Source organism: Mustela erminea, chromosome 11 (genome assembly GCF_009829155.1).
Source record: "Mustela erminea isolate mMusErm1 chromosome 11, mMusErm1.Pri, whole genome shotgun sequence".
Classification (NCBI taxonomy): Eukaryota; Metazoa; Chordata; class Mammalia; order Carnivora; family Mustelidae; genus Mustela; species Mustela erminea.
In genome coordinates, this window is record NC_045624.1 from 3,737,202 (window position 1) to 3,755,390 (window position 18,189).

The 18,189-nt window shown below is 47.8% G+C and overlaps 1 protein-coding gene across 2 annotated transcripts in view; it reads right to left on the reverse strand.

Moving 5' to 3' along the window:
- Window positions 1–18,189, reverse strand: part of DPP6 (dipeptidyl peptidase like 6) — an 854,966-nt gene that overhangs the window by 768,065 nt on the left and 68,712 nt on the right. Inside the window, exon 1 of one of the 2 annotated variants that reach the window (XM_032304850.1) lies at window positions 5,886–6,208. The exons of the other annotated variant lie outside the window; for it this stretch is intronic. Coding sequence (XP_032160741.1) covers window positions 5,886–5,936 — 51 coding nt within the window. The 5' untranslated portion in view covers window positions 5,937–6,208. Of the gene's footprint in view, window positions 1–5,885; window positions 6,209–18,189 lie in introns of those variants that run through there. 2 annotated transcript variants of the gene reach the window in all.

Sequence of the window (18,189 nt, forward strand, 5' to 3'; positions counted from 1 at the left end):
AACTCACCTACTAAGAGCCTACTTTTGAGCAGGAGCCTTACCTATGACGTGGTTGATTAACATGTATTTTGCATGTTATATGCGTCATTCACTGCATGCTTATGATAAAGAGAGCTGAAGAATATGTTATTAAGAAAACCATAAGGGGGGCGTCTGGGGACTCAGTGGGTTAAAGCTTCTGCCTTTGGCTCGGGACATGATCCCAGGGTCCTGGGATCGAGCCCCTCATCGGGCTCTCTGCTCCGCGGGGAGCCTGCTTCCTCCTCTCTCTCTCTCTACCTCTCTGCCTACTTGTGATTTCTCTCTGTCGAATAAATAAAAATCAAAAAAAAAAAAAAAGGGAAAAGAAAGAAAAAGAAAAAAAAAGAAAACCATAAGGAAGAGAAAACACATTCATAGCATTCTGCTGTATTTATCGGAAAAAACTCCATGTATGAAGGGACCGTGCAGCTCAAAGCCAAGTTGCTTGAGGGTCAGCTGGAGTTAGTCTGCGCACAGGGCTCACAGCTGCCAAAACCCCTGGAATGTCCAGAACGAGACGAGCAGTGGGGAGCACCTTTTGTCACACTATTTGATCCTCTGTCCTTAGCTCCGGTACCTCTTCAGCGCCATCACGGGGAAACAGGGGTCTTATGATTCATAACCAGCCCCTTTCAGCTACAACTGAGCTTCTGTTCCCGTTTCCCACAAAGGATATGCTGAAGGATGCCACTGCTTAGCCGGGGGAAGAGATACAGAGGGCAGGGTCTGGCAGGGTCCCACACGGGAGCTTTGGTCTTTAGGAAGTCCCCTAAGGATGGGGGCTGGTTGCCAGGGAAGTCAACCATGTGATAAGAGGGTTGGAACCCCAGCCTCTGGGCAGGGGAGAGAAGCCAGAGATGGAATCCACGCCAACCACCAAAGACCTAACGAGTCATGCCTATGTGATGGGGCCTTCCTAAAAACCCAAAGGCCAGGGTATGGAGAACCTCTAGGATGGGGAACCAGAATGCAGCCAAGGCGGTGGGACCCCATACTCCACGTGGGGACAGAAACTCCAATGTCTGAGACCTTTCCACACCTCGGCTTCTGTGTGTCTTCATCTGCTGGTCATTCATCGCCTTTCACACCCTTTGTCAGAAACCAAGGATCTAGTAAATAAGCTGGTGTCCCGAGGTCCATGAACCACCCCACCAAAGTAATGGATCCCGAGGAGGGGGTCCTGGGAACCCATCTGTCAGAAACACAGAAGGACCTGAACCAATTACAGTTGGTGTCTGAAATGGGGGCGGTGTTCTGGGACGGAGTCCTCAGCCTGTGGGAAGGGACGCTGCCTCCAGCTAGCAGCGCTGGAACAGAACTGGATTACAGGACACCCAGCTTTGGTATTGAAAAGACCACACATAATAACCCTAAAGAGAGCACAGGCTTCCCATGTTACTGTAGCTGTATGGGGGAAACACTGCACGCGTGGAATTCTCTCTTGCATTAGCTGATGCACTAGAACTTGAAGGAGTTCTTAAACCAAGAAGAAAAAGAGTACAAAAAAATCAGGGCCCTTTCTCACAAAAGCTGTCTGTGCCAGGCATAGAAACGAGCCCCGGTCTGTGCATTTAATACAAGCACTCCCTTGGGTCTCGCGGTGCACAGCAACCGACCAGAGACGAACAGAAGATGCTATTGCTTGGGAATGTACCACCTCTTGGCAATGATTACACAGGGACATCCGAGGGCAAAAGATGGACAAGTTCTGAGTCATGTCATTAGCCTGAGGCCAGGGCAGAGGAAAGAGAAATGACTGGGGTAGAGGAACGGCCGCTTAGCGCGTCTGCGCGTCCCAACGTCAAGACCCAGGGCACAATGGGGCAAGGACCTGCGCAGGGAGAGGAGGCCAGCACTGTCAGCCAGCGTTTACTCTAGGTACTTCTGAGTCGCCCTGAGCTGACCATGCCTCACTGGGTTTGGAGACGTCTCCCTGGAAACTTCATCAACTCTGGCTCCCTTTGTTTGACAGCTGAACTGTGTCAAGTGTTCCCAATCCTCTAGACCGTCTAAGAGGTGCGCTTGAGATGAATTCCCGTTCTGCTCGTTTGACCTGCACCAGGGACTCACCGAGATTTCGAGAGGAGTCCTGCCATAGGTTTGACGGTTTTGTGAAGGGAAGTCCAACAGCCAGGAAGGAGAGAAATGTGGGCAGAGGCACCGCCGCACGGGGACACACGGTGAGAATTCCCAAAACCTTGTGACCTTGGAAGAATTTTCGGAATCCATTTCAGGAAGGCAAATTCCTCCCAACCCACACACTAGGGTGCTCGCATTTAGAACCAAGATCACAGCCTTTATGTCCCCAGGGTGGCAGTCCGTAGAAGGAAGCAGGAGTGGTGTTCCCCATCGCCCTGAGACAGAGGGAAACTTTGCATCAGGAAAGGCTGTACCCTGGGAAATCACAAACCACAGTACATCGCTGGGCCCAAAAGCACTCAGCAATGGGGGTTGGGGTCCCACACAAACCCCGGTAATTTATCTAAAAACCTTATAGTTTCCTCTGCTCACCGGGGATTATCACAAGTAGGGCAGCAGCTTTGGGAAGTCAGTCATACTGTTTAACCTAATCAATCCACAAACTATTCAGATGGCCTGGAAGAAAGCTCTTGCTTTAGGAGGTTCTGGTCCAGGGTTTTTACTCAACGTAAAAAAGGGAAGGCAAGATTGGAAAAGGTACTCGGCTCATGATATCACAGGTATCTCCAATCAGTGACCAAAGCCCTAAATTCAGTTCCAGGGACCACAGGAAAACATCCGCTTTCCCTATACAGGGAATCAATCCCCAGGCTGCAGATTGCATTTAAAACCCAAATCAAGCAACCAGGAGATTCTCAAAGCGTCCCTGAGGCTTGTTGACCCTCGACCTTCTGCATCCGGTCTCTGAACCTGCTCTCCACAAGTCTGGTCACCAAGGGTCCGCCTAACCCGCCATCTACGTGACGAGCCACCGACGTACCAAGGAAGGGGGAGACCATCCCACAGGGCTTAAGGCGGGTCCCTACGGCTTTTATTTTTAATGAACCTTTACTCAGTCCCTGCTGAGCACTCAGTGTCTGGGAAGAACTCATGTGAGTGAAGTAGAAGAACTGAGCGTGACGTAATATCCTTCAGAGAATAAAATGTTCTCTTGCTCTTAGAACCTATCGCAAGAGGATATGGTTCTCCAGAAGAACCAGTCTGATTTAAGCAGCGGTTAAGGAAGTGCTGTATCAACATACTCATAACAGGGGAGGCTGGGCCGAAAATAACACACAAGTCACCCCTCCCCACGGATTTTCAAATGTAGCTTCTGTGAAAATCCAGTTATTTTTTAACCTAAATTCCGTTCTGGGAGAAAGGGAAAATCTCAATCTCTTTCTCGAGAGTATTAAACTGCAGACAGAAAGTGCCATGCTTAGTCTGGGATTTTTTTTTTTTTTTTGCCATGTTAGAAATTAAGTTTAGGAAATAGACTCCTCTCAAAAATTTAATCAGAAGTTATGAACTGGTTCCACCTTTCTGAGTCCTTTTACTCACGTATTAACCCCAAATGGGATTAGGCAGTATGCCAAGCCGTGTGCCTTCCCTCGGTCCCCCGTCACGGGGACACACTTCTAAAGGAAGGTGGGAGGAATGAAGCCTTCGGGAAGATTCCAGCACCTGAACGCCAGTCAGGTTGCCGGGGGGAAGGCTTTGCCAGTCGTCCAACCCGAGACAGGCGGTGCTGAACAAGGCTTCCAGGATGACTGATGAGAAGCAAAGGACCCAAAAGCGCCCAAACAACAATGTAAGTGAAAAAAAAAAGATCACGCTATTAAAGCTGTGTGGGTTTCGTTGGAGTCACATAAGGTACAAACCGGACCACAGAGGCAGCATTACCAACACATGGACTGACAGAACACAGAAGAAACCCTGACGAAGTCTGGACCTCATTCTCTCTGAGGCCAGCCACGAGCCTCAAACCATGACTGGTTCCTGTAGAATTTGCTAGACACAGTGCAACTTGTCCTAATTCTACTTACGGACAGCAGACAGCAAGGAGGCGACGCAGGTTGCCGAGGAAACATCTCTACTCAGACTATGAGTGCAAAACCCCTTCCATCCTTATCCTCAGAAGTAAACCCAGAGACGGAGTAGTGGGACGGAGGACTCCACAAGCTTTTTGGATAGAACATAAAGATGCTGCTAGAGCGCCACATGCCAGCTAAGTCATAAGAAGAAACACCTGTCTGACAACAGATTTAGGTAATGAATCAATAATGTGTCATTATATTACCAATAAAGTTAATTCAAATTCTTTCTTCTGCCTCAGTCCTAAATATGTAGGTTTTACTAGCACATGATGGCATAATATAAAAAGGGAATTATGGGTGCAGGTGGGAATTTAATTGGAAAACATTACTCCACACACGTTTCTGCCCTGTTTATAAAAAAAAAAAAAAAAGAGCTGAACAGCACTATGACTAAAAAGGGAGTGGGAGAGTTAGGGAAACATGTATTTTCACAAACAAGCAATTGGGTCAGTCAGCCGCAGAACGCACAAACAGAAGAAGTTCCTTGAGTGAGGGGCTTATCTTTGGGGACTGGGGGAGGGGTCCCACAAAATAATCCCCTGGATGCAGTTCCTGCTCTCCCAGAGCGATCCTGAGTGGAACGGTACAACCTCAGGCCAGAAGTCCAGCTCTGAACAGGGCTAGCTCCGGCCTCAGCCAGGCAACAGGTGCCTTGCCGTGGGTGTGGCTAACCCAGCCGGATATGTGTTCAATTAGAATGCATTTTTCATTTCTTGCCTCTTTCTGTTTAAAGCAAGACCTCAAAATGGATCACCAACTGGGTTATCCCAAACACACCTCCCGCTACCTGACCCTTCCTCCCAGGACCTGGACCCAACCCACCTCCCAAACAACTCTAGACCAAGAGCCTGAAAGCATCCCTGCATTTCCAGCTGCACTCGGAAAACCAGCATGCCAATCCCCATCTCATGAATAAAAAAATAAAAATAAAAATAGGGACCCTCCTCCTAATCGTCCTGCACCAACACCGAAAGGGTTAAACGCCACCCAAATAAACACGCACAGGCACACACACAATTTCCACAGAACAAGATGGCAACCTCCTCGTCCTCGCCAGGAGGTTCCAGCACCCTGACCCCCTCGACCCCACAACCTCGGGGCGCGGGGGACCAGGTGGCCAGAGCGCCGCAGGCGGGTCGCAGGGCGCGGGCGAGGGGGTGGCGCGCTGGGAGGCGGATCGCCGGGGTCCCCGAGTTAGCAAAGTTGTGCCTGGGAAGACAGCCCCTGGCCCTGGAGCCCTGAGCCTCCCGCCACCCAGAGGGGGTCTCCCGGCGCACGGCGATTCTCGGGGGATGCCTGGCCGTTGTTACGCTCGCTGGCACAGTCAGCGCTTTGGGGGAGCAGGGCCCCGCCGGACAGGCGCCGCCCCGAGTGTGCCAGAGGCTCGCTCACCCCCAACAGGTCTCGGGCTCCGGGGACGAGCAGCCCCGAGGCCGCGCGGGCATCAGGGCCCCGGGCCCTCCCCCCGCCGCCGCCACCTCGTCTCTCCGCCGGGCCCCCCAGGGCAGCCCCGGGGGTCGGCTTGGAACTCGGGCCGCCCCGCGGCCGCCGCCCCTTCCTCGCCTCGCACACCCACCCCGGGCCGCGAGCCCCACGCGCGGAGGACAGGCACGGCGACCCCGCGAAGTTGCGATGTGCAAACAGGCGGCCGCCCCTCGGCACCCTGGCGGCCGCCCCGGGGCTCGGGTGGGAACCGGGGCCGGCGCCGCCGCGGGTCGCGGTCAGCCCGGCGGCTCGCGGGGACAGGAGACCCCCGCCCCGCTCCGCACCGCGGGCGCCCGGAGCCCGCGCCTCGCCCGCCGGACTCACCATCACGTTGCCCTGCATCTTCGCGGTCTTGATCATCGCCTTCTCCTTCATCTCTCGCTAAGTCTGCAGCGACTTCTGGCCCCGGGAAGAGTAACTTAATCCATTGTCCCGGCGGCGAGCGGAGACCGCGCCGGCGACCGCGGGGTGGAGTTGGCTTGGAAGAACCCCCAGTTCCTGCCGGTCTCCGGTGTCCCCACCTCGGCCCGCCCTCGCCTCTGCCCGGCGGATCACAATAGCGATCAACTCTTTTGGCCGCCGCGAGAGAGGCAGGGAAAGCCGGAGGGGAGGGCGCGCGGGGCGCCGCGCGTTCCGCAGAAGCCGGCGGCCGGGGGCCGGGAGGAGGGCCGGCTGCGAGCCGAGCGGGAGCGGGAGCGGGCGCGGGCGGGGGGCCGGCTCCGACCGCGTGCGTGTCCGGCGGTGGCCGTCAGCGCTCCGCCAGCCACAGCGGCGCGGACCCGAGAGGCGCACGCGGGGACCCCGGCGGCGCCGGCGACCCGGGGCTCCTCCCGCAGGCAGCGCGGGGCGCGCCGGTGGCCGCACTTGTCCCTAAGGGCGGGGGGCCCAGCGGGGCGACGGCGACGCCAGGGGCGGGCGGGCGTGTGTGTATGTGTGTGCGTGTGTGTGTGTGCGCGCGTGCGCGCGCGTTCGCACCGGGGGCTCTGCCAGGACTGGGCTGGACCCGGAAGCCTCTGGAGGCAGCAGGAGGACGCGAACCCACGCTATTTGGGTAGAGCCGGGAGCCCCTCCACCCACACTGGCCCTGGGGAGACGCCCCCGCCCCGGGAGGCCGCGTGTGTGCGCGCGTCGCCGGCACGCTCGGTTCTACGAACGTGCACCAAGGTGATGTCCGCGGGCGCAGCTGCCGCCGCCTGCGCCTCCCTCCGGCTGCGCCCGCGGGAAGGAGGCAGCGGCCGGGCAGAGCCAGGCGCGCCCAGCCGGTCGGCCGCCAGTGTGGCGAAGCGGAGGGGGACGCGGAGGGCAGGCCGGGGATGGCAGCTTAGAAATAATGTTGTTGCGAGTTACTGGGGGGCACACGTTGCGTCGCCATGGTTGCGCCCCGGGTCTGCATCCGACTCTGCCGCCGCGGCAGCTCCTGGCACGGACGCCCTCCCGCGGCGCACCTGGCCACCCCGGCTCCCTTGCCCGCGGGCCTCCGCCCAGCCGCGGCCCCTCCGGCGCCTTTGTGTCTTCGCGTCGGGTCCCTCGGCTTCCTACAGCCCGGCCCGGCGCCCCTGGGTCTGCCTGGCCCGGGAACCACTGGGGCGGGCCGTTCGCCCGGGCCCAACCCGGCTCCCATTCCTCCGCCCCAAGGGCAGGTTGCACCGGGACCGCACCCTGGGTCCCACCCCTGGGCGCTTCTCGGAATAATCAATCACCGCCTCGGGTTCGCCCCTGGACACACACGGACGCGCGCTCCCGAGAGCGCGCACGCAGAGTGGGGTCAAATTCAAGTGCTGACCAAGCCCGGCCGCTGCCAGGAGCCGACAGAGGATGTCTCCCCGCGCCGCGGCATTCCTCCACCGGGCAACCAGGGCGCTCCAAGACCGGATGTGGAGCTGCCTCGAGGGACAGGGAAGCATCAAGCTTGAACTCACACGTGTGTGTGTGTGTGTGTGTGTGTGTGCGCGCGCGCGTGTGCCCGCGCGTGCGCGCGCCCTCGCCTGGGGGGCCGTGGCGACAGTGAGAGACTGGGAGGGGTCTGAGAAGCTTTTCCTTTTCCTTTTTTTTTTTTTTTTTTTGCATTAACAAAAAAATTACATGTAAGAATGAGTAAGATGCCACTTTTGAACCCGCAGTGAAGCAGAAAAATCAGAGAAATTCCAACAGTAATTGTATGTAAGTTACCCACAATGCCTTCAAACATGCACTTATTAGACATTATACATAATGTCTAGATTAGCACACGCAAGTGTTGGTTTACACGTGAAAACTACCTGTTACTAATGATTTGGCTTAAGAATTAGGTGAAAGAAATTAGTGAACCAAATCTGAATGCTTGAAAAGTAGCTTTTAGAGAACATGGATTAGTATTTGCCGGACCGTGGAAGGCAGGAGAACATTCCTGCCTTTGGGTTTCATAAGCGCTCACCTTCTGTGGTAGGGTTCTCAGGGACAGCCTTTCTCCAGAAATGACATCCGCACAGATCCTCTCTGTGCTACTGAGCTTTACACTAAACCCAGCCCACTGTCGACAAGAAATATCACCAACGTAAACTGATTTTAAGCAATATTAAGTTGGCGCTTTCCCTTCATGTAAGCGGTATTAATTCATTCGATACTTCTTTCCCTCTTTCCCAGCAAGAACAAGCCAGTCGGTGCTGTCCCCGTGGAACCTGCCTTTCCCCCTCCCGTCACCACATGATGGAGTAAGGAGGGAAATCAAGAGGACGGGCCCCAAATTTTTAACCTGCCATTGTCATAACCCCCTTTATCTCTGCAAATGGGAAGTAGAGTAACATGGATTAAACTTTAAATCAATAATAAATCTGTGAACTGACTGAATGTCTCCCCCGAGCCCCCCAAACTGTCAGCCAAAACCGCTAGTGTGGGGCATCTGTGTCCTATCCACGCAGGGCCTCGGCAGAAAGGCCCACAGAAATGACAGCGCTGAAAGCAGGCGTAAAGGGGGAACGCTGTTGGGACTGAGAGAAAGCAGCTCTGAGCCACTGGGAGGGACCCTTTACTCTTGCAACTCCTCCGCCTTTAGCTGTTGATTGGTGGAAAGCTGGACAGATAAAGAAGGATCCAGGGGCCCCTGGGTGGTTCAGCGGGTTAAGCCCCTGCCTTCGGCTCAGGTCATGATCTCAGGGTCCTGGGATCGAGCCCTGCACTGGGCTCTCTGCTCAGCAGGGAGCCTGCTTCCTCCTCTCTCTCTCTGCCTGTTTCTCTGCCTACTTGTGATCTCTCACTCTCTGTCTCAAATAAATAAATAAAAATCTTTAAAAAAAGAAGAAGAAGAAGATCCAGAAGAAGGAAAGAAGCCAAGATTATAAGGGGAAAAAAAATGTTTAAAATAGGAAGCTTCACCACTGTCATATTAGTTTCAGATAATAATTGTATGAGAAAATTAGATGAAGGCATATCTGAAGATGGCCTTGTTGGATCAGAACCGCTCTTGCAACATTGGCTCATGGGTTCAGTCTCTGTCATTTATTTCCTGCTTCCCTTCCAGTCTGCAAGACGAGCATGTTTATCCCATTTTCCTCATCTGTGCCCGTCAGGTTACGGCGCACAGACCTGCCGCCTTGCAGAGTGCCCACATCCCATTCAGCTTGGCTTACTGCTCATCCATGGACCTCTGCTTCCTTCTGGAAGGCTCTTTCCAAACCCGCTACGTGTGGCCACAGGGTTACACGATCTTTCTGGTTCATTCTTAATTTTCTTTTCATTAGTGACTGCTTTGATTAAAGTAGCTTTATGCTGAGACTTTTGCAAAATACACAGTTTTGCAACTGACATCAGGTAAGATTTACAAAACAAGAGTAGATTCGCCCGTCCTTTGGTCAGTGTTCCTTTCTTGTTACTTCTTACAAGAGGTTTGACTTTACCCAGGTCAATTCTACCATCAGGAAACCCAACATGTGAACCCCCAGTGTCCGAAAGTGGTGGCTTGATTAGTCTGAGTTCTCCAGAAAGAAAGAGAACCAATAGGATGTGTACATGCATGTATGTAAATTTAGCTTAAGAAACTGACTCACATGAATTGATCCATGTCAAGATCCGCAGTCAGCAAGCTGGAGGTCCAAGAGAAGGAATGGTTTAAGTTCCAGTCCACAAGTCAGCGGACTCAAGACTGAAGAAGAGCTTTTCCATTTGAGTCCAAAGACAGGAAAAAGCTGACGTCCCAGCTCAAAGCAGTCAGGAAAAAGGACTGCCCACTTCATAAGCTTTTGTTGTTCTACTCAAGTCTTCAGCTGATTGGATGAGGTCCACCCACATCAAGGAATGTAATTGGTTTTACTCAGTCTACGATTCCAATGGTATTCTTATCCAGAAACACCCAGAATCACGTTTGACCAATAAACCCGACACCCCGTGGCCCCGTCAGGTTGACTTAAAAAATGAACCAGCACAGTCCAGGGGGAAAGAGTGATTACTCCTATCACAAGCTAATCTTTTTCTTGCAGATTAAGTCATTGCCAACGTTCATTAAAATACGAGCTTTCTTACTGCACTGAAAATATTATTCATTCTATATAACTTGATTTACCCTTAAATATTCGGGAAGGTATATTATGGAAAGAAATGAGAGCTGTCAGTATTAATTTTACAAAATATACAGGTGTCACAATGAATTTGAGAAAGCATTTAGGAATTAAATTAACTGAAGACATGTAGCAACCCTAAGGATATACCAAGCACAGTTATTTTATTATGGAAAAAAGTCCTTGTCCTCAATATGTTCACAGAATCTGGTGGGAGACACCAAAATTAACAATACTGACAACAACCACAGTAAGAACACATAGAGGATACAAGAATATAACGGCTTGTGGATGTTTGGGCAAATATCAGAGAAAACTAAAACAAGAGGGGACGGCTGAAACATATCCCAAAGTCGTCAGGTAAAGGTAGACAGCAGGGACCTGGAGGCGAGGAGGGGAGAGCCGGCAGAGGAACCCCACGAGTAGCTGGGAAAGCTAATGCAGGGGAGCAGGGGTGGATAATGGGGGTGGCGGTGGAGAGACACTTCGAGACCCGCAGTGAGGGCCATGTAAGCCACCACTTATGGGAAAGGCAGTGCCGAGGTCCGGGCACTGAGCTGGAGACTAACACAGTCGGAGCCACCATGAACCTCCTCAAATGTCCCCTACAAAGGCAAGTGGCAAGACGACACAGAAATCCTGCAGGAAGTTTGAGCAGGAACAGTACGGATGTGGACATTGTGGCAAGCGGTTTGGATGAGGATCCATCCGCTATAAAATGGATCATCAGTATAAAACCACAAGTCTGAGGTCACTGCATCCCGCACCTGACATACTTCCCGCCTGTTCCTTCACCGCGGTGCACCGGCACATGACCAAGACGTGGAAACCACATTTAGTATCAGCTCAGTGATGACGGAATATTAAATTGCCATGTTGGCCACTTCAACTCTGACCTTGCTTACAGCGAGAATAGCACCTAGAACTCATCACACACTCATATCTATGTCCGCCTGCCTGTACCACATTCAGGGAATCAAATGTCACACTTCTCTTTGACCCCTTGTGCTCTCAAACTGTGACTGATAGACGAGGTGTCCAAGGGGTGTCTGGGTATCTCAGTTGAGCATCTGACTCTTGATCTCAGCTCAGGTCATGATCTCAAGGTCACAAGATGGACCCCTGCCTTGACCCACATGCAATAGCTCCCCACTCAGAGGGGAGTCTGCTTCCCCTCTCCCTCTGCCCCTCCCTGTCGCCTGTGAGTACTTTCTCTCTCTCTCTCAAATAAATAAAACTTATAAGAAAAAAAAAGTAGGTGTTCAATACATGTTTCTGGAACAAATGGACCGAGGAATGAGGGGACATCCGTACCACGGTCTCTCTTCCACGGTGCTCTCAACGAAGAACTGACATCACACAGTATTTAAATAAATGTCATTTTTAAAATTTATTTTATTTTATTTTTAAGACTTTATTTATTTATTTGACAGACAGAGATCACAAGTAGGCAGAGAGGCAGGCAGACAGAGAGGTGGAAACAGGCTCCCTGCAGAGCAGAGAGCCCAACACGGGGTTCGATTCCCGGACACTGAGATCATGACCTGAGCTGAAGGCAGAGGCTTTAACTCACTGAGCCACCCAGGTGCCCCAAATCTCTCTTTCTTTAAACCTGGTGACATTGCTCTATTGACAGAAAAGTTATCTGAGAAATCCCAAGTATGTATATAAACAACCCTCCAGATTTGATTAGAAGACCTTTATCTCTGGTAATGTTTCACTTTGCCAAAACAGACCAAGAGTCAAGGAAATTATCTGAGTTGATCGCTGTCTCTGGCCTTGCTTAATCCAGCAGGGTTATTTACTGGATCCATGGAAATCACCAATGTCTCAGGGAAAAAAGAATAATTCTGACCCAATCCTTTCCATGAGATAGGCGTGGTGGCCCACTATGTCAGATCATAGACTTAATGGAGAAAAAAATACTGAGTTCAGAGTCTTTTTCTCCCCACACTTGTCTCTGAACAATACTGCTTGTGCTCTACCGCATAACCTGCCACGGACGACTGGTAGCACAGAGGATGGAGAAGCTGGGCTCCATACCTGTGGTCACGCTACACTTCTCAACATTCTAGGTTTCCCCCATCCCGACCATTTCAACCACTCAGCTAATCCTGAGTCCTTACTCAATGTTCGTTAACACCTCTTGACCAGCGCGGCATCTTGCTGCTATGAAATACCTTATGAAGGAAGGGTAAGAAGTTTTAAACTATTGATAGCTCTTTTATACATTAAGAATAGCTCTATAAAGCAGCTTTGTAGATGAGCAAATTATTAGAAAATAAAAGCAGCTAAATGTAGGAGAATCCTATTATCCTTAGGCGATGTGGAATTCCTTTATATAACATCTATTTCATGGAACCAGTAGAGCAGAATATATATTTTAGGATTCCTGTGGAATCTCTTATAGAAGAGAAATGACCCAACACTTATGAACCAAAAGTAATGGACACAGAAAGTGTATTTAGGCAAAGAGGGATTTTAATTTACTTGTAAGATGTTGCAGCCAGTTACAGAGCTGAAAACACGGAGACCTCTTGACTTCTGCTGGGATTCTTTTCACTAAGCCCAAGAATATGCGTGCCCAAAAAGAAATGAAAACCCGGTAAACCAACACCTGTCTCAGTAATCAAGAAAAGCCCATCCTACGTGTTCTGGAGTTTCAAGTCCCATTGAGAATCGATAGTTGCAGCATATACAGAACACCTATTATTTCCTCCCTGCTAAAACTGCCACAGGCATATCATCTAGAAACAAGGTTGACTGTTTCATTTTTCAACAAAAATAATATTAACTCAAAGCCACAATGAACTGCCATTTCATACCCACTAAAGCTGCTATAATAAAAATGTCAGATAATAAGTGTTGGTGAGGATGTAGAAAAATTTGAACCTCTGTGTGTTACTGGTGGATGCGTAAAACGGTACCACTGCTGTGCAGAACCATCTGGCCATTCCTCAAAGGGTCGGGCATAAAGTTACCATTGGACCCCGCAGTTCCAACCCGGGTGTATATACTCAAGAGAAGTGAAAACATATGCTCACCAAAACTCGTCCGGAGACGTGCAGGGGTCAGAACACAGATGTTCAGAGAAGCATTATTTACAATAGGCAAAAGGGGGAAAACCCCAAAAGTCCATCAACGAATGAATAATAAGTTAAATGGCATATTCCTATACAATGATATTATTCAGACATAAAAGGAATTAAGTACTGATTCATGCTACAGCATAAAGGAATCTTATGAACATTTAATGTTACGTGAAAGAAGCCAGTCACAAAAGACCACAGAGTGTATGATTCCATTCACATGAAATGTCCAGAATAGGAAAATCTAAACAGAGAGAGAGGTAGTTACTGGACTGGGTAGGAAGGGGCAGTTGTGGTGACCATGGATCTGAAGTGACCACAAAAGGATACAAAGACATTCTTTTAGGGGTGATGAAACACTCTAAGATTGACAGCTGCTCAATTCTGTACACATGCTAAAAAATACCGAATTGTACACTTAAAAAGGGTGGGCTTCCTTGTGCAAAAGTTATCTCATTGAAACTATTTTTTAAAAGACTATGAGGGGAAAAATGAATAAAAATAAATAAAAAGACTACAAGTGAAGAGAAGGAAAAGCCCAAGAGCATTTTGCACTGAGAAGGTTTTAAAATTTTAACTTAGAGACTAAAATGGAAAATCAAAGGCTACTGCATGTGGGAACAGCTATATAATAAAATATGAAACGCAAATTGTGTCAAAAGACTAACAAAGTCTTATTTTAAGTAGAAATAAAACATTTAAGGTAGAATATCTTAATTAACTATCATTGTTTAAGATAAACCCATGTTCTTATACATGTATTTTTCTAAAATTGTTTACTCATAATATTTGCTCATCCCCTCCCCCCCCGCTCGTCTGTTCTCATATTAATTTGCATTTTTTAGCACAAGAAATTTGACTCTTGAGGACATGTATTTTAAGTAGCATGTTACTCATTTGTTGTTTAGTTTTAAACTACTTTAGTTGTATAAGTGTTATGAATATGTTCCAAATTGTTTTAATGCATTAAGATTGACTTTTGACTTGCTAAGATATTTGAAGAAATCTAAAATATAAAAAAACAATGTTGAGACCACCAAAGCTAGCTTGTTTCCCTTTGCAAGTGCAAACACAGCCTGAGTTTGTATCCGTAATTTCCCTTAGGAAAACAAAAATTCTAGGAGAAAATATTTTAGGCATTATTTAGGCAGAGCTTCTAAAACCAAAACAAAAGACAAAACCCCAGACTCTAAATTAAGAATTAGCTAGGTCTCTTTTGTGAGGTCAGCCCTGAGTGAAGTGAAGCTGACAATAAAAATGGCATTAGCTGTTGTTAAAGATGACAGACGTACAACCAGAAATTTAGAACTGAGATGTCGGAGTAGAGCCTGTATCAGATCTGACTTTGATGTTGATGGGCCAATGGCTGTGGGCAAATGACCACAGTTCTCCCAGCTTTGGTAGGTCAGCAAGGGTTATTAAAGGAAAGGCCCTTCCTACCAACCAACCTACCTACCAACCTACCTTCCTTCCTTCTTTCTTTTGTCTTTTAAAATCTTATTCCATATTTTCTAACTGCATCTATAATAAATCCCTCCTGTTTTTTTAAAATAATTTTTCTTCCCCTCCTTTTCATCTTTCTCCTCCCCTTTATTTCTCAAGTCCAAATGAAGACTCAACAAAGTAGTAATGGAGATGGGGGACCTCAACACAGTAAAGGCCACATATGACAGCCCAGAGATGACATCATACTCAATGGTGAAAAACTGAAACCTTTCCTATAAGATCAGAAATGAGACAAAGATGCCCACTCTTGCCACTTTTACTCAGCAGAGTATTGAAAGTTGTAGCCACAGCAATTAGGCAGGAAAAAGAAATAAAAGTCATCCAAATTGAAAAGGAGGAGGTAAAACACTTTCTATTCGCAGATGACATCATACTATATATATATATATATATAAAACCCTAATGATTCCACTAAAAAAACTGTTAACACTAAAAACTAAATCATTAAATTTGCACAATGCAAAATTAATATACAGAAATCTGTTGCATTTCTATACATCAATAATGAACTAACAGAAAGAGAAATTAAAAATATAATCCCATTTACAATCACATCAGAAAGAATAAAACAGGAATAAATTTAACTGAAAATTATGACAATGATAGAAGAAATTGAAGAAGACACAAAGAAATGGAAAGTTATTCCATACTCATGGATTTCACTGATAGAATTAATATTCTTAAAATGTCTATTCTCCCCAAAGCAACATGCAATCCCTATCAAAATCCCTATGGTATTTTTCCACAGAATGATAACAAAGAATTTTTAAATTTCTGTGGAACCACAAAAGACCCAAATAGCCAAAGCAATCTTTTTTTTTTAAACAATCTTATTTATTTATTTGAGAGAGAGAGAGAGAGCACAAGCAGGGGGAGGGGCAGAGGGAGAGGGAGAAGCAGACTCCCTGCTGAGCAGGGAGCCTGACACGGGATCGATCCCAGGACCCTGGGATCATGACCTGAGCCAAAGGAAGATGCTTAACAAACTGAACTCTGCAGAAGGTCCTAGCCAAAACAGTCTTGAGAAAGAACAAAAGTGGAGGTATCACACACTATACTATACTACAAAACTATAGTATTTAGAACAGTTTGGTACGGGCATAAAAACAGACACACAGTCCAACAGAGAAGAATAGAAAACCCAGAAATAAACCCATGATTATATGGTCAATTAATTACGGCCAAGGAACCAAGAATATAGAATAAAGACAGTCTGTTCAATAACGATGCGGGTAAACTGGACAGTAACATGCGAAAAATGAAACTGGGCCACTTTCTTACACCATACAAAACACTAAGTCAAAATGGAGTCAAGACTTGATGTAAGACCCGAAACCATAAAGCTCTTAGAAGAAAACAGAGGCGATAAACTCCTTAACACCAGTCTTGTGATCACTGGCTTTGGATGTGACACCAAAAGAAAAGATAACAACAGGTGGGAGCACATCAAATTAAAAAGCTTTTTGCACAGCCAAGGGAACCATCGACAAAAGGAAAAGGCAATTGACTAAATGTGAGGCAGTATTGGCAAATCATATCGACTAATGGGTAGATCCAATATACGTAAAGAACTCATACAACTCAACAGCAAAAATAAACAATTTGATTTAAAAAGTGGGTAGAGGATCTGAATTGAATCTTCCCAAGAAGACGTATGGATGTACGCAGCTACATGAAAAGATGTTCAACGTGCCTAATGGCCAGGGAAATGCAAATCAAAACCACAAGGAGATATTACCTTACACCTGCTACAAAGACATTATCGAAAAGATAAGAAGTAGCGAGTGCTGGGAGGAGGTGGAGGAAAGGGGACCCTCATGCTGGTGGGAATGTAATTGGTGCCAGATGCTATGGAGAATAGTATGAAAAGAACTAAAGACAGAACTACCGTATGATCCAGCAATTCCACTTCCGGATACTCACCCAAAGAAAGCGGAAACACTGACTTGGAAGGACACCTGCACCCCCGTGTTCACTGAGACGTTCTTCACAACAGCCAAGTTAGAGACAACCCTCAACGTCCACTGACGGCTGAACGGGTAAAGAATGACATTCTGAGAGGAGACGCTAATGGAAATCAACCAGACAGAGAAAGACAAATACCATATGATCGAATCTGTGGAAATGTAAAAAGATAAAAATAAAAATATAAGATCAAGGATACAGAGACCCGAGAGTTGCCAAAGGCAGGGGTCAGAGATGCACAAAGTGGGTGAAGGCAGTCAAAAGGTGCAAACTTCCAGGTACGTGATAACTAAGCACCGGAGAGGTGATGCAAAGCAGCGCAGCTATAATTAATAATACCAAATCGTGTAATTGGAAGTTGCAAAGAGAATCAATCTTTAAAGTTCTCAACGTAAGAAAAGGATTCTGTAACTCTATATGGCGGTGGATGTTAACTGAACTTACTGTGGGGATCACTTCGCAATATCTACAAATATTTGTCATTATGTTGTACACCTGAAACATAATGCTGTATGTCAATTATACCACAATTAAAAAATAACCATCTTATAATTAGACTCCTTAAAAAACTCTAAGCAAGCGGGTTTGGAGAGCTTCCAGGCTGATGAACACGCAGAAGCCCAGGGAGAGTGGCCAGCCTGGGGGAGCAGGGACCCTGGGTGTCCTTTCCCCATACCCTGCCCTATGTACCTCTTCATCTAACCCTCCATCTGTACCCTTTATAAGGAATGAGTAAATCTAAGTAAAATATTACACTGAGTTCTTTGAGGCATTATATTCAATCACGAACTTAAGAAGGGCGTCATGGACCCTCAATCTGTAGTCAAGTTGGAGAGAAATAGTGCTAGCCTGGGGATTTGCAACAGGTATACTGCAGGGGGAGCAAGGTCTCATGGGACCGAGCCCTTCACGTGTGGGGTCTGGGCTAAGACCAGCTCGTTAGTAGCGCGACTGATTCGAGGTGGAGGGCACCTTGCTGGTATCCAGACATTTGAAGAATCGGTTGCTGTGGGTAGTGCCCCCTCCTCTACATTTGGTGTTAGAACTATTCTGTGTGTAGGGAAAAAAATGGTTCCTTTTAGGGTTTCTTCTCTAAAGAATTGTTACCATCAAATTTTCCTTTGAGTCATGCCATCTGTCTACATCGAAAAATTCAATAAAAAAGTAATCCTATCACACGGCATCACATGAAGCCCACTGCCTTTAATTTATATAAAGTCTTTTCTTCTAATAGAGGAAATTAATTAACCTAAAAGTTTCTAATTGTCTACATATGATTTAAAAAGAAGCATTTATCTGTGGTAACCGACGAGGAACATTTAGCAAGCGGTGAAATTGCAGGAGAGACCGTAATTTCCATGTCTGATCCGGGGAAGGATCATAAAAATGCAATTCTGTAACACCTGCTACTTTACTAAGCATCTCAGTGATGCTTTTAAACATTAACATATTCTCCATAATTAAACAGGGGTGCGTAGGCAGAGAGCATTAATTTCTCTCCCCCTGCTTTGCCTGTTAGGGGTGTGTCTGAGTGTCCAC